The sequence below is a fragment of the Stegastes partitus genome, unplaced genomic scaffold (genome assembly GCF_000690725.1).
Source record: "Stegastes partitus isolate 25-593 unplaced genomic scaffold, Stegastes_partitus-1.0.2 Scaffold367, whole genome shotgun sequence".
NCBI classification, from domain to species: Eukaryota; Metazoa; Chordata; class Actinopteri; family Pomacentridae; genus Stegastes; species Stegastes partitus.
Window position 1 is genome coordinate 82,449 of NW_007578098.1, and position 17,459 is coordinate 99,907.

Genomic DNA, 17,459 nt, shown 5'->3' on the forward strand with positions numbered 1-17,459 from the left:
AGTTTCTCATGATTAAGACGCCTTCACCGGTGGTTTTTAAAGGTTAATGTGGAGCCTAATATTATACCTGACCAAGTCTCAGGCCACTGAGAGGTTTTTCTTTTCAAGTTTAAAATGAACTCTGTCACATCTGAGAAGACACAGACCTCAGTGTCTGAGACAGAAATCACTGGAAACACACTTTATGGTCGCAAATGTGGACCCCGTTTTTCAGTTAAAACAGTGGAAGCATTTAGTCAGCTGTAACAAACAAACAAACAAACAAACAAAACCAACTTCATCACATCTCCCATGATAACAGGTTTATGCAGTCAAATCTGTTCAGAGTTTTAACTGTAAATCTATGCAATGAAAATAAATAAATATAAATGTAATTATATTGCAACAGATGATTTCATTACATGTAGGCCTACACAGGGTTTTCACTCCAATGCAGTGTTTTTCAGTCCAGATTTTATCTTGAAAATTTCAACCAGAAGTCCTGGCGGGCCACACTCTGTCACACTTCACACGCGTCTCTCCTCAAAACTTTACAGGGGACAGTTTCTGCAGTCAGGACTCATTTATATTCTGAAGAGTGAAGAACTTTAATTAAACTGCTGTATGTATGCCTCATGGGATAAAACTGAGAGAAAAGTTTTCACTTACAAAAAGATGTCGGTTGAAGTCCACCTTTGAAGGACAAACAGAGAATGTGGAGCACCATCAAGTGACCAAACTGTATAACACATGGAATAAACCCAGAGGTACCCAGCAAAAACAAGGACTGCTTCAAGTTTATGAAAGGAACATATTATCATTGTTCATTATGAAATTCAGAAATAACACAAAGACTGATGTACAACAAAGACGACTACCTAAAGGCACGAAGATAATCTGACAGTACACACGACTCAGATCATTCTTAAAGACACACAATGGTGACAGTCATTGAGGTAAAATAAGTACATAGAATATAATATTACAAAAACTGACAATTAAGTGGGAGCACAAACAGGAATATCTTATATATTTCTCTAAAGTCACTGCTCAGTTATCAGGAGATCCACCACACCCAAATAATACAATTAAGAATACAAACACAACAAATAACTGGCCTGTTTTCAGTATTTCAACACTTAAAACCCACAACAACAACAACAAAGAAAACAGAACAAAGTACTCAGAACCTAAATTACTTTAATTAAGATACTTAATAATTAATCTTATGGCGTTTGCTATAAACTCATTAAGTGAAAACAGTATTTTACAGTGAAACACACACACACACAAATAAACAGACCCACACACGTATTCAGTGAAACATTATGGATAGAAATACTCTGTTAAGGTAAACTGGTGCATAAAATGAATTTTTTTAAAAACTGAATGTAAAACTTTCTCTTTGCATGGGTTCATCTTAAATGCTGACAAAGGTACAAACCATCACCTCCTCCCTCCTCCTCACATAAAAATAACACTGAACTCAAAAGATTCAACAGAAAAAGTGACGATAAGTGGCCATCACCGCAGGCGTCGTGGCACAGGAGGTGCTGAGTCTGTTTGTCGGTGTGACGGTCTCTGAGGAAGCGCTCGCGTCGGGCAGGATATGTAGCGCTCGTTCACCTCTGGCACCCTGCAACAAACACACCGTTACTGTGATACCAGCTTATCCTGTCTGACGCTGAGGTAAAGATACCGTACAGGATGGGTGAATGGTTTTTGATCAGCATTGAGCAAAAATAAAATAAAATATAATTTAAAAAGAGGCAGTTATATCAATCCTCATAAGACTTTGAACCTGGTGTTTCAGACATTGTTCCATTTATTTATCCACAGAATTGTTTTACTTAACATTTGGGGACACTTATTGGTAAGTAAGACAAAAGAATATTTGCTGATTAGATAAATCTATGCAGCATGCGATTGTATTTTTATCAATTACAAATATTGTTGAAATAATAGTTTACAGTTACACTTATTGTAAACAATCCCTAATAGCTTTTATCAAATTGAAATTTCTCAAAACAATTACAATTATAACATTTGAAATCTAAAAATGGAGCTCAAGTTTTATATTTAGATTGCTGGTCTGAGCTACAAAAAGGTTAAGAGCAGTTCCTATAACTATAAACTGGCTGGCAGGCAAACTGTGTAGCAGTTCAATATTTAAATGGCTCACTAGGGGGACTAGTTTATCCACAGAATCATTGCAACAGAACCGACAGTACACGACAGTGAAAAACGCAAATACCTTTACATCTACAACAAGAAGCTTTTCTTAAGCTTTCATTCACATGAGAATGCTTCCACTTTGTACTTAATCATGTGTATAGATTTGACTGTACAGTGTAGTAATTCAAATGTAATTATTAATAAACTGAATTACAGCTACTAGAGATGAAAGTCTGTAAATTTAGCTGAGGTTAGCTGCTGTGGTTGTGTCACCGGCTTGTTCTGCCAGAAACACAGGAGTTCTGTTGTTTTAGCGATCGAGTGCGAACTTGAGTGCACTTACTGTTTGTCTTATCATAACTGAAAATGTAAAAAAAAGTACATGCAGTTTTTCTAAAGCATATAAAAAAGTTCTATTCTCATTTTTAACTAAACTTGTAGTTGTTGTGTGGTGTGTACTAGAACTTTAAATGGTATCATATCATTATTTTAGCCCTAATTGTTAAAAAATATTTTAAAAAACAAACAAACAGTGAGTCTACGGTAAGTTTACAGTAAATTATTGCAAAATAAAGTCGTAGCAGTTAGGTTGTTGTGTTCTTTTGTGTCTTTGGATAGGTCTGAAATAGTCTCCATATATTATTAAGCAAATATAAAGCCAATTTATTTAAATGTACCAAAAAAATTAAAATAGAAAATAAAAGTCAAGACTTCAAAAAAACCAAACAACAAATCACCTGTGCAGTTATTTTTTGGGTGGTGGTATAAGCAGATATTAAACTGCATAGGACAAATAAAAAGCAAAAAAAAAAGTTGTTGTCCAAGTGCTGAAAAAGAAAGACAAAGAAACAGACTCTGTCTCTCTACCATAGAACAATAGAGAGAAGTCTGAAGGAACTGTTTTCAGTGGAGCGTAAACAGCCGATCAGTCGTGTGATCATCACCGCCACGTTAGAGCTTCCTCAGAAGAATAGTTTCCATCGCCAATAAAGCTCTTTTACTCTTTTTTTTTTTTAAAAGTAAAAGAAAAACCTCAAGCAAGTGTAAAAGCATTTCTTCCTAAATTGGGTTAGTTGTTTTCTCATCTCCATTTTCTAATGTGGTATTTCAAAACGTGCATAAAAACGTGTTGAAGTCGTAGCTAGTGTTTGCATCCTTCAGCCACCTCTGGGGTTAGCTGAGGTCGGGAGTCTCTGTTAGTTTGAAGGGTCGAGGGCCGGGAAGTTTGGAAGCCCCTGGGATATTTTATTGTATTGATTATTTGGTTTTTAACTGTATTAATCACACAGTGTCCTTCCATTAAAGAAAATGCAAAATTCACAACAGTCACTCAAATAACTAAAAACTAAAAAAAAAAGCAATAAAGAAAAATTTGCTTAATTCTAATTTAGTGAAGTATGACATTGCTTTTGAATTGTGGTTGAAAAGAACAATTTAAAAAAACAAACAAAACTGTCCCAGACAAATTAGAGCAGTTTGCTGATGAGCAAGATATTAGTTTACGGTCCCATCGTGCTTGTTTTTTTTTGTTTTTTATACTTAGTTTATTAGTTTTAGTTATTATTCGTTATTAATACTAATAATATTTTTAATACTAATTACTATTATTATTAGTTATTATTAGTTTACAGTCCCATCATGCTTGTTTTTGTTTTTTTTTTCTTTTTTAAAAAAAAATATTTCGGTTAAACCACAATTCAAAAGCAATGTCATGATTTTCATTAAATTTTTATTTATTATTACTTTTGTCAATTTCAACTTATTTCAGTGACAGCTGTTTGTTTCCTTCTTTAATGGGAGGGTATGAACACATGTGAGGACGACTGTATCTGGTTGCTGTCGGACTCTATCGTGTCTCATAAAGTCACCTCGTTGCATCACATCATCCGTGATAACTGTACGTACATGCAACAAAGACAAACTTAAAAAAAAAAATCAAGAGTAAACTTTAAAATAAATTAAATCCGTATAGTCTAAAATTAAAAAAAAAAACTTCTTGATACGATCTCACAGTGCTGTAAAGATGCAAAAAATTAAAACCACAGACTGGACTAAATCACATTACTTCCAGCACTTCAAACTTTCTGTCCTCTTTAAAATGCATTTAGTAAATATTAAACTAAATCTCACAGAACTAGAATCTCTATCGAGCTACTACCCTGAAACTTCCTAAACACTAAACTTCAAACATTTTAACAGCATCGTGAGCTTGTGGGAATTTCTACATGTTGCTCACATCAAAGGTCTGACATTTAATTTCTGTTTTTCCTTATTACTGTAACTTCAAGTTTACAAAAACAGTACTTCACACACACTGACAGCACAAACAAGCAGTAAGATGACAGATACAGCACAAGATACCGTAATATACACGCAACGTTCAACGGTTGAGCAAACCAGGAGTGTATCAGATGCTGATGTTGCCCACATGACCTTTTACAAAGATAAGAGAGCAGCTTCTATCAGGTCAAATTATCAGACTGTAGAGTTTCACGAACTTACAGGAATTCACTGCAGGTACAACAACAAAACTCCTTTTAGAGTCACTTTGAACTTTGCTTTCATTTTAACGTGTTCTCAACAGAAGCTCTATCACCTCTGTGTAGAAGCTATATATATATACATGTTGATATCAACACCTCCATCACTTTCTCACTCAGGCTTCCTCTGCAGCGCACAGCTGTGAATCACTGGTGGGTGAACGTTTCCTCTTTACCACTTATTGTCTCGCTCGTCGCTGCTTGTAGATTCTTAAATGGCCTCTCTGTCTGCTTCTGTCAGACCTTCTCTCACACACTTATCATATCTACGCTTCTATTTTGATTGCAATGCGAAATATTTGCTCGATTGCACTGTTTCTTCTACAACAGCATCGATCAGTGATGCGACTGCTTGTTAGACTGACCTTCCTGGGATCCGTGGAGGAATCCTGGGTGGGAGAATGTGGGGCGCCGCATCGGATGGCCGTGGAGGTCGTGGTGGAGGAGGGAGACTTTCTAATGTGTCCTTAAAAAACAAACAAACAAACAAACAAAAATGTAATATGTGATTGCACCTCCAAATAAAACTTTTTGACAAGTCTAATAAAAGTTCATCTCTGTGTGTCAGACTTACACAATTAGTTTCCGTAAAAATAATCACTTCCTGCTTTAAAAAGGTTTAGCTGTGACTCTATGAATGAGCAGATCCACATATGTAGCCTCTCTCTCCACCCAGCCCTCCTCACTCACTGCAGCTGGAGCACACCAGCTCACACGTGACTCTGCTCAAACACTGTGCTGTGTGTTGTAATTTCTAACCACAAACGTATTCTGAAGAAGGAGAATGACACAGACAGAACGCTCCAACCTGAAAATCGACAGGATTAAATCCTTGTTACATATAAAACCTCGACTGTCTGATTCTGTGTTTCTCAGACTGTCGTTAGTACACTGCAGTTTTAAAGGGGACACTTTAAAATATTTTCAAAGATAATTTTACAGTGGCTCCCCTCTGGACGTCGCCTTCGCTGCCCAGGCTGCCGGACTCAAAGAATTTTTGTTCGCAGAGCTGTTCTCCTTCTAAACGTACAGCCATCTTTGACCCACTGACTCCCTGCCAATGTCCATGTAATATAATGTGATATTTATGATGTGGTTTATTGTTTTGTTTTAATGTCTTGACATTAAATACTCAGTGAGCTTTTGAATTGCCCTGAGGTGACAAATTAAGTTATTTGAATTGAAGTAAGAAGATGTTGACTGCTCATTGCATATATAATATGTCCTCTAACATATACAAAGCATTATACAGGCGAAGTCTATTGGTCTTCAAAGACCAAATGAATAATTAATTATTTACAAAAATCTACCATCTTATTCATGAAATGTTGATTTAACACTTTAGGTATGAGTGGGGGTTTCATTAGAAATCCTCAGACCTGATTACACCCGAATGAGTTCTAAGAACCTGCTGAGCAACGACACCAAGACTTTACAAGACAGGAACACACACGTTTTAGTCTTTTAAAATTCTAGAATATAGATTGATCTGTACTTGTATGTGTTTCAGGAAATTAAAAACGGACGTAGGCGTTAAAACAAACAAATAAAAAAAGCTGAACACTAGACTGTCCACTTCTCTGTTCCACATGTAGTTCTATCAGACGTTCCAGGTGCAGAGGTCAGACATGTGGAGCATCAAAGACAACTTGAACTCTGAGTTTGGTGTATAGAGAGCAAACAGCAATAAAAAGCCGTTCTGATGTAAGTCTGTGTGAAGATTACTGTTTCCACAGGCCGCGAAGATGCAAATGCACCCATCGTTAACTCGGACTTACCTCAAATTCGGGTTCTGTCCCGCTGCTCAGGCTAAAAGTGCTGTGAGTGCTCAGCCTGTTGCTCTCGGTACCTGGTGAGAAGCAAAAGCAGGTTAGTCAAGAAAACACGTGATTTCAAGTTGCTCTGAGGTTTGCTCTTGTGGTGAATTGTGTCGTAACGCTACTTCACCAAATGTGGGGTAAAAATATCTTTAAAAGACAAACGACAAAGGCGCTACAGTTGCACCAAGTGTCAGCAGGAAGAGGTAAGAGCGACGAGAGCGAGAATAAACACAGAAGCAGGTCGAGAGCAGACTAATGTGAGAATCACGAGGCTGCCAGCAAACGACACTTGAAATCCTGAGAATATATCAGCGTGTTTAAAGAACAGTGTCCGAACCGTTTAGAAAATCTCAAATTCAAACTAACAGCTCACGTCCTTACTATTCTGTCAGAAAGCACAAACACCAGATGAATGAATAGTGAGTATTTATTATTATTCTTAACATTATTAACTAAATGTCTGTCTGCTCTCATTGAACTGGGAACTCTAAGAAAAGTTCAAGTGCTTAAAATACAGCAAGAAAAAACCACAGCAGCTAGATTTTAGCATAACCTTTGCAGTTCCTCTACTTCTAACCACACTGTAGGTGTTTTACTGTATTTGGCTACTGATGAATGCATTCTGGGTATTTCAAAGGTTAGACATTGACATATTTCTCTGTTACTGTTGTGCCACAAAACAAAATGAGGAAATGTTTTTGTTCATAAAACACAAAGACACAATTATATTTGTATTATATTTGAAGTGACGGCGGGTTGGGACGTAAACAAACTTCACAAGAACGTGATATTCTGTGTGCAGGACGACAACGACTTAGGCAGGACGTTATGATATACACTGATCCGCCACAGCATTAAAACCACTGACAAGTGAGGTGAATAAAACTGATGCTATTCTGACATGTACAACTCAACTAAACACTGCTGCAGAGCTGTTTTAGCGACAAGACGAGGTCCAAAACAACACTAGGCAGGTGGTTTTAATGTTGTAGCTAACTGGTGTAGATTATATGTTCAACAGCTGAACAAACTGAAGGTATATCAGAGTTCAAACTCAGTACGCTGTAGTACAAAGACGATCGTTATCCATATTACCTTTTAAAGAGAACAACTTCTACCTTTGCCAGGACTTAAAATTAAAGATCTAGGCCAATTTTTGTAGATTTTCAGAAAACTTTTTTTGTTGTTGTTTGCTTGAGATGATATCAATCAAACTGAAGCTGAGTGGATCTGACTCAGTAGAAATGACAAAAATAGAGATAACTGAAGTTTGATTGGTATTGTCTCAGGTAGACGATGGAAAAGTGGGTTTTCTGAAGGTTTGTGAAGATGGAAATATCTGTTTTGCACATCAACTCTTCAAATATATTTATATTTACATTTTTCCTGGTACATCCGTTTTTTTAATAAAGGGAACATGTCAGAAGTCAACATGTGTTGCCTTTCTGGGTGTGAATCTGTCATCAAGTTGTGTCTGTTATATATCTATATATATGGAGAAACACTGTTCTCTCTTTAAGGAAATCGGAGATCCAGAAACTTTACAATGGGTTTCGTCATCTTTCACTTTCTGAGCAATCTCAGGAAGAACGCTTGTGCATTTTTTCTTTGTAACTGAGTCTGGTGTATCGTCTCCTTTCTCAATACTCAAAGCCCTTTTAGAGATTTAATCTAATTTGCATTCATAGGGGGGAACACTAACAGACTGAAAAATGTCACAGACATAAGGAACAATCATAGCAGGACTTGTTCATTAGTCGTGACATCTGTCAGAATCAGCTCGTGAAGCCTCTGTCCATGAGTTCATCTAGTGTTGGATTATTCCACTGGATTTAACTTTTCCTCCCACTAGTCAAACTACTCCCAGCTAGTACCGCTGCAAATCTAGTGCTTCTATGTGAGTGCTCTAGCGATCCTTTCTCTCACATCCTTGCCGAGTTCCTTTAACCGCAGATAAAAGAAATGTACAGAAAAGACTGACTGGTGATCAGAACTGGCACTTCTAGAGCCCTGTCACCTTCAACAATTTCCTCCACCTACTTGCCTGGGTAATGTGGAGGCAGGAACTCAAACAGCGAGCAGGTACAGCACCGTAAACAGTGACATACACATGTTTGAAGTCTGGAGCTTCTGACATATGTTTAAGCGGAAGTGGGAAGAACGCCACACAAACAAATGAGGAAAGAGCTGAGAACTTGCACTTTGGTTCTCTTGTTTAGTCATTTTTTGAGGAAGCAGTTGTGACCACGGAGCCATACTGCTACGAAGAAACACATGAAGGGAAACGAAGCACAATAAGGACTTACTGGATGTGCTGGATGTGCTGCCTGTCTTCCAGTTGCCCCTCTGGATAACCTGAACTGGTGTAGGGGGCAGAGCCGCCACTCTGGGTGCAGGCTCGTACACGGCACACTCTAACGTCATATTGGAGCCCCAGTATAAGTTCCTCTGCAGCGGAGCGCTAATCTCATAATCTAGGAGGGGAAACCACACCAAAATGTAGCACTTCTAAAAATACTAGCATGCTCTCTTTCACCATTAACAAGAAATTTCATTGCAATAACATATGTTCATAGTTCTTTCATCATGGCGACATATATTAAAGCTGCATTAGTGCAATTTGGTTCCAAGTAACACAATCGATTTACGTCAATAACAAACTATCAAAATGTTCTACCCAGTTCCTTTCCTGTCTTCTGTCTCTCCTTGTGACGTCTGGTGATGCTGTTTCGTAATTTCTTTAGATTATCCTTAAGAAAACAAAAAAGACACACGTTAGATTTACTGCTTGATAATCAATCGGCATCCGTCAGATCACAATTTTAGCGTATTTATCTACCTGCTGATAGCGTATGGAGTTCGCCCTCCGCTCATGGTCAAACTGCCAAGCCTTGAACTCCTGGACAGCCTCATCGACAGTAATCTCCCCGACTTTGACCCTCTCCTGCAGGGATATAAGCTGCCTCTGTCCAGGGGTCTTCATCCCAGCATAGGGGTCATAAGTAGGTGTGGGGGCTTCCACCACAGGCTGAGCTGCACGGGTGGAAAAAGTAGTGGTCATTTAACACAAACAGAAAGACAAGTTGTAAAACACTGTCAAATTCTCCACCTTGTAGCATTTTTTAATTTTTTTTACTGATGTTGAAAAAAAATTTGGACATCAATAAACATCAAAAATTAACATGAAGTAAAAAAAAACAAAAAATTGGAACAACAGTTTCATGTAGGAAGCTGATGCTGAGGCAGAATTAAACTCGTTGGTTAAATTAAACTTCAATTGGTAGAGAAAAAGATGCACTAGGAACAGTGCTTAAACATATTCACAAGTATTAAAAAGTATTTAACTGAAGATAATTTAACAAAAAAGAACTGCTTTGTTAAAATAAAACAAAAATAAACACAAATAATCTTTTTTTAAAATGTACTCAGGGCACTATAGGGCACGAGGGTAACAAACAAGCCCACCAAAATAACAAGAGTGCTATAGACTCTGCAGTGTCTCGCAAAAAGGTTTGAACTTAGAACCACAACCACAGAGCGTAGCGTAGCAACGCGTGAGAAAAAAAATTATGTGCAAATGCCTGTTGGCAAAACGATCTTGGTTTTCGTAGCGTGCAACGTTTCTGGAGCTGTTCCCACAATATCATGAGTACACAACAAAGATGTAATGATTAAATCACTGAAATGTCAACATTAGAAACTGTTAATCCTTAAAGTATATTTCAAACTCTGCAGAAGGTGTAACCTGTTCTGTTGATCAGCGTCACTGTTATATTGTATTGCTGCAGTTTCTTTGTTTTTTATGATGCTACAATGCCAGCTTTGCTATTTCATAAATCAGTTATTTCATAAAGTATCAGGGTGTCAGCCCCTAAATAATTTCTGTCTCTATTTCTAGCCATGGTTTTGCCGTTTCCATGGTGGTGCTGGGTTTTATATTGCCGTGAAAAATGAGGCCATGGTGGGTAAAAATGTTACAGGAGCAAAAAAAAAACACCCAAAAACTACTTTCAGAGTGTTCATTTCAGAGGGCGGAACAATTTCTTTTTAGCTTGTATTTTTAATAATCCTTTAAGTTTAATACATGAACAACATGAAGATCTTGCATTTTCTCCACCTGTGCCTTAGCTGCTGGGTCACGTCTGAATGTGGGCTGTAAAAAGCACCTCGAGGCACCAGAATGTGACTATTTCTCCTCAGCGCTGACATACAATTAGCTGTAACCATGAAGCTAACTACAAAGTTTATTGGTTTAATTTGACTAATTTGGTGTCACTGAAATAACATTAATACCACAAAGGATGATTTATTGTTGATTGGTTAGAATCAAGAAATTGAGACTGTGTTTTTACCATTTGTGGTCATGTGTCATACTTTAGCAAAGCAATGAGCAACCTCACTGTTGTATACAGCACGTGTAGGATGTAAAATATTGGGTCTTCCATGCTGAGGCTGTTTTAATATGTAAACTTGAATTGCAAATGATGACAAAACAGAATGAATCCGAGCATCTGACTGTACTGGATGAGGTCAAACGTCAATAAATTGAGACAAAAAGACTCTCATTGTGATTGAACTGTGCTTTACCTGCAGGATATCCCATTTCCATCGTGGCATTCTGGGGCGCACCTTTATCTGTAAATACTGTAAAAAACAACACAACAATTTACTACTGCTGCCTGAAGATCAGTTTTATGACACAAATACATAAAATGTAAATACATTTTTAAAAAGTCTGCACAGTACCTCTAGAGATGTATGTTACAGGCCTTTCAGAGTCAGACTCAGATTCAGGTCTGGGGATGGGGGCCGGTGGACGGTTCAGGAAGGCGGCGTTATAAGTGCTGTCTGCATCCACAGTATCGTAGATGTCCTCTGGACACAGGTTGTATGGATCCTCCTCTTCCTCTTCCCCTTGATCAAAGCTATGAGGCTCATCTTTTTCCTCATCCTCACTTTTCAGGTCTTTGTTGTTGTTGTTGTCCTGGACGTTTGTGGCACTGGGCTTACCTGAAGGACACGACGCAACTGTGTTACACAAAGGGTATCAAACAGTATTTTTAAAAAAAATATATGTATGAGGATGCACACCTTGGAAGAACTTCCTGAGCATAGCTTCCTCAGGGTTCTCGTCTACAGCACTCATCACCTCATCTGAAAAAAAACCCCAAAAAACAGCACTATCAGCCCCCAGTTTTGTAACTATTCAGCAATGTTCGAACCAATAAATAAAACCGTGTTCCTCTTACACAGGTCCTCTACACAGCCAGGGTCGATCTCCACCATCGACATGTATATATCCTCTGGGCAGCCTGAATACTTCTTCATGATATCTTGAGAGGTGGCTGACATCATCTCATACACGTCTGCACCATCGTCTGTGTTGATGGTTTCCTCAAAGTGAGACTTGAGCATGTCTGCTGTCTCCTAGATTTGTTTACAGATAAGACATGACCAGACACTTACAAAAACACGACCACAAGAAGAAAATAGCAACTACTCAATACAACGGAATAAGAAAAAAAAACCTCACTGAACTTACAACAAAGTCATCCATGAACTGTCTGAGATCGCTAAAGCCACTCTTCTCTGCCAGCTTGTTTGGGTAGTCTCCATGCTTGTTCATCACACTGTAAGCCTGCAGCGCCCCAGGACACTGCAGGAGAATGGTGGTCAGCTTCTTCAGGCCGTACTTAGCAGCAAAGTGGAGCAAAGTGGGAAGTTCCTCGTCCCGTTGATCTAAGGCACAAAAAAAACAAACAGACAACCAGCTACGTGACCACGTGTTGACTCTCAAAACCCCCAAAAAAGATCAAAAAGGCATCGCAGAGACGGAACAAACTGTGAGGTTTTACTGTTGTTTTCATAATACCTGAGCAACAACAGCGATATGTGGGCAAGATATAAAACAGCAAATGAGAGCGCTGAACTTACATGCAGACATGTTGTCTTCTTCAATCTGTACGATTCCAAACAGCTGAAGGCCAGCTGCAGGCATCCTGGATTTTATTGAGTCAGTTAGCATGTTGTCCAGTGATTCTGTTGTATTGGTTGTCAAGTTAAAGGCCTGGAAGTAAAAAAAAAAAAACATTACAGAAGAACTATTTAACTTGCGAAACAGCCAACAGTGCTGCGTGACATGATGTCTCACCTGACAGATGAAGTCGACAGGATCAGTAACGTTTTCAAGATACCGACTGACTTCCCCCATTTTGGTGTAATATGTGACAGGCTTCAAGCTGACACATGATTGGTCAGTGTGCAACGTGAGCGATATGTTCCCAGCAGGCATATCTGAGGAAGGCAAAATTAAAACCGTCATTTGAGCAAGACAATGATTTAAGTTCTGGAGATCACATTTTTAAAAGCAAAAAGACGTGTAACAGTTTAAAGTCCCACAGCTTCCTGTCGATACTTACCCGGTGCAATAACACTTATTGTGTATTCGTTCTCCATTGTGCCTGACACTCTTTTTGCAGGTACGTTTTCAGATGAAAACTCCACCTCTGGTACGACCTGATCATCTATTTTGTGTGTGAGAATGATATAAAGTGTCTCCTGCCCCTTAAAAAAAGAGAGAAAGAATACAATTAAATAGAATGAAATGTTGTGTTAGCAGCTGTTATCAACTCGGACATTAATAGTTCATACCTAAAAAACAGGGATTAGGGTAAAATATTTTATTGATACCAAAACAGCCTCTTTTGCTCTAATGCAACACAATGTGAACACAAAACCTCTCTCTAGCACAATTTTATGTAGAAAAAGTGGACATTAATCCTAATAACACACTTGTGGTATCTATGATAGACACAAACATCGCCGTTAATATTGTTGTTATGTAATTAATTCATTCTTACCCCGCAGAGAACTCTGTTTGGTTGAACGGTGAGACAGGTGAGGTGCGTGGGTGAACTCATTTCCTCGCCTGTTGAATTCCCTGTGCTCGCAGGCTCTTCATCCTCCAGGACAGCTTCTTTCTGCTCTTCTGACACCACTTCCTCTGTTTCATCAGCGGTGGGATTTTCAGCTGAAGGGGCTGCTGAAATGTGCAACTCTGCTGCGGCTGCACCACTTTCGCTGTTGTGGTCAGCTAATGCTCGTCTGCCTTTAAACAAAAATCAAGAAGGAATCTGTTATTGTTGTTGTTATTGTTGCTGAAATATTCTACAAACAAAAACACCTTTAATTCATTCTGCATAGTTTAAAGATGTTTTACTCAGTCACGAATCGTTCATAACAAGTTGCAGGTTTCCTTTATGCAAAAAAACAACCGTCTTTCTCACTTACTTCTGAAGATAGTTTCGGTTTTACCTGTTAACTTTTAGGTATTTAAATTTTGCTACCACCCTAACCCAACCAAGATGGACGTTATTTCATTTATACTTTTTAAAACATCTGAAAATCTCCAAGTAAAATTTAAAAAACAATCGATCTATCAGCAATCCCAATGAAACCAGACATTGTCTTTTGAACACTAAGATGCTTTTGATTTTTTTTCAAGCATTTCTTTCCAAATCTTAACCACCATATGAAATTTTGCTCACTGCAATTCTAGTGGATCAGATTTTAATGTTTGAAAACTTTAGCACATGGATTCCAAACTATCTACTTATCAAGATACTACTACAGATAAATGACATGTCTTTTTGTAATTTAGAAGAACAGAACCTAAAACTGACTGTTTGCTCTCCGGGCCTCTCAGCAGTTTATCTAAATATCCCATAGCTGAGACATGTGCCAATCACGATACAGCATTTTGTGTTAAGGAAAACTTAAATGTGAGAAAATGTTGCATACTGTCAGTGATTGATTCCAAAATGGTGGAAACGTAAACAGAAGGGTCATCGTCAGCGTAGAGTTTTCTCCAGCTTGCCCAGTCTATAAAATGTTCTTCTAGCGCGCTGTCCTCTGATATACCACACAACAGCGCCACCACTCTGTGCGGAGGATAAAGCAGTCTCTGAAGGGCTTCCTGCAGTTCATGGTCACAGAGGTTGTCCAGGAATGCTCCTGTGAGGAGCAGCACAATGCACTCGCAGCTTTGGAAAGATTCAAAGTTGTATCCGTGGATCTCATCGGCCGGGCCGACCGCGTACAGCAGAATAGGCCTTGTGTGGAATTCCTGAGAACTTTGCAGGATCTGCTGCAAATACGACGCCCATTCCTGTGCCTCTGCAGTGTGCAGAATTAACAGCTCGTATGTTGAGAGGGAGTCAGAAATGGCTGCAAAACAGAATATATTACAGCGCGGTTAGTATGTACAGTACATGTATTCAACCAGCTGCCAAATTGCCTTCGCGAAGCATAAAGCTGGAAAAAATTAATCATTAGTTCCTCTTAAACTTTGCTGATCCTGTCAAATGAATCACAGTCCTGCTCAAAAATTACACTAATGACATGACACTGGTGATATTATGTGTTGGCTCCGTGTAGCAGCAGGTAGTGTTTGTCATGGAAATGCTCCACGACATACCAGCTGTCCGGCTGTGGAATGTCAAGGTGACTGTGGTTGGAGAATGAATGTCCGATCTGTTTGATATTTCAGTCCAGAGCCAACAAGGAGTTGTGCAAACACTGCGCTGTGTCAACACTGGTCAGAGTAATTTTGTTTGACTCATTACAGTGTTTAATCAGGTCAAGTTCACCTCCGTACACGCTAACCGGGAAAGAAACCCAGCATGAGTATTCACCTTCATCACAGTTCCTGCTAATGACAGGGCACCGAGACCTGCCATCTGCTTTGTAATGAGCCAATAACATGACTGATGCAAATTCAGACGTGTGGGAAATACTGAACTAACCAACATATAGCTTTGCCTATACGCGACAGCTAAGTGACAGCTTCCTCTTTTAAAAGCTCGGATAAGAATTCTCAATGAAAGGAATCAAATTAAATTAAACAAACATGTATTCAAAACATTCTGAAAGAGTAATTAATATTGTTTAAGAGTGACGTTTTTGTTTTTCTAAATCTTTACTGAGTGAAAGTAATTTTAAAAAAAAGCACACATAAATGATCTTCACCTGATTCGGCGCCTGAGATGGACTCCTCCATGGTTGTAAAGCCTTAAAAACGCGCAGAATTACTCCACAACGTGCATCATTTGCCCAAAATATTTCCTTTCGTGTCTCAAGCGTGCCGGAGCTCTTTTACTCATCAACTGAGACTACATCAGCTTTCACCAGCTATAGCCCTCCGCTCAGTTGTATTAATAGCAACACTTAGTTTCCTGATTTTGGTGACTCTGCCTCACTTCCTGAAACACTTGAAGAAGTGAGAAAACGCACCACGGTCATGTCAGAATGTGCAACATGTGTGCGACTGCATTTGCCTTTGACTGCTCGACCTACATTAGTGCAGATGGTTAAATATGTGGGGCCAAATTACGACAAATGAAACGAAACGATGGACGAACTGAGAGTTGATGTGCTGAGACATACACTCGCAGATCAGAGAAAAAAGATTAAACAACGCCTCCAGTCTTTATTGTAGGCTACACTTCTCTGTTCTCAATAATACAAAGTACCACACACACCAACGATTCACCTGTTGTGAGCGTCATATATGGCTCTTCCGTTTTTTCACTTCCTTATCAAAACGCAGAGTGTCTGAAGAGTTTTACAGTGAGAGTAATTCAAATAAATAAATTCGCTTATGTCAAATTAGTAGCATCATGACCATGTCACCTACAGCGGCGGTGACATCAGAGTTGCTGTTGAACTTACATTTATACACACTTAAAAAGCTGACTTTAAGCATTTACATAAACTGTTTCTGTTTCCCTGCAAAGTTTATTATGTATACGAACACTACGACCACTTCAGAAACAGTCATGTGACACTCAAAATGTCTGTGTAGATTCTCCGTCATTCAGGTTATGGTAATCGTAAGAGCTTCCCTGGAAATCAACTGGACTTCTCTTGTAGGTTCGTGCAGGCGTTTCATGTGATGTGTTGCATTAATACACACACGCAATCACACACACACACACACACAGACACACAGACACGCGTAATGTATTTCTCAAGTAAAAAAGAAAATGACAAATGCCTGAGTCAATGAAGTGAATGAATCATCTGAATGGCGCAACTATTTCTCAGTATGTGAAGTTCCAGATTCCCCGAGTGTTTCTCCACGAACACAGCATAACTGATCACAGCGACGCACGGCACCGCACCGGTACAACCACTAGAGGGCAGGAGGCATTCACTCACATTAGCCATGAGACGGTCTCCATCACTGGTCGCCATGTAGACGACAGGCAGAAGAAAGCAGCGATCACAGGGCATGCAGAGCCAGGTACACCTACACAGGTGCAATAAGAACGCTAAATATCACACTATGATTCCACAACAGCTGTTTTTAGGAGGTTAGTACATGTATGCTCACTTGCAGGGAACTTTGGCTGACAAAACAATTTTCAATTCTTTCTCCTCAGCTTAAGACGATGTTGGTGTGGAACACTGAACTAAAGACATCGACAGTGGAAAATGTGTTTTTGGATTGGAGTCTTCTAGATGAATATGGACAGACCGACTATGAGAATCTGGATGCAGCCGTCTTGCATATAGTGATAAAGCAGAAGAATTGACTCTTCACTCATCTATGGCGTTCTTATACATATAAAAACATATATATTAATTTTTTTTCTATGGGAGACTGTATATTTACTGTCCTCAACTGTATTTGAAAAAAATAATAATAATAATTCAACAGTCAAACAAAAAAAGTTCAGCGGACAGTCCCACAAAGCAATTCATCAAATTATACAGAAGCGAAAATGACCGCAACTTTACACCTGCCCTTGATAGTGCAAAGTAAAGATAACTATGATGATGATTAAATGTTCACAATCTGATTTATTAGTTTTAAAAAATTATTAATTAAGTTAAACCTCACAAGCAAACTTACATTTCTTTGTACTCGGCCTGTAGTCTCGAG

General features: G+C 38.8%; 1 protein-coding gene across 1 annotated transcript; it reads right to left on the bottom strand.

The window, feature by feature from the left end:
• Positions 1–758: 758 nt before the first annotated feature.
• On the bottom strand, positions 759–15,693 carry pik3ap1 (phosphoinositide-3-kinase adaptor protein 1). Its single transcript, XM_008284620.1, has 17 exons — positions 15,542–15,693; positions 14,315–14,740; positions 13,375–13,622; positions 12,934–13,078; positions 12,666–12,808; positions 12,449–12,581; positions 12,057–12,253; positions 11,764–11,941; positions 11,606–11,668; positions 11,261–11,524; positions 11,102–11,158; positions 9,354–9,547; positions 9,192–9,264; positions 8,821–8,988; positions 6,473–6,543; positions 5,060–5,160; positions 759–1,615 (listed from the first exon to the last, which is right to left on the bottom strand). Exons 1-17 carry the CDS (start codon positions 15,570–15,572, stop codon positions 1,504–1,506), a joined length of 2,604 nt encoding a protein of 867 aa, XP_008282842.1. The 5' UTR covers positions 15,573–15,693; the 3' UTR covers positions 759–1,503.
• Between the last annotated feature and the right edge of the window lie 1,766 nt (positions 15,694–17,459).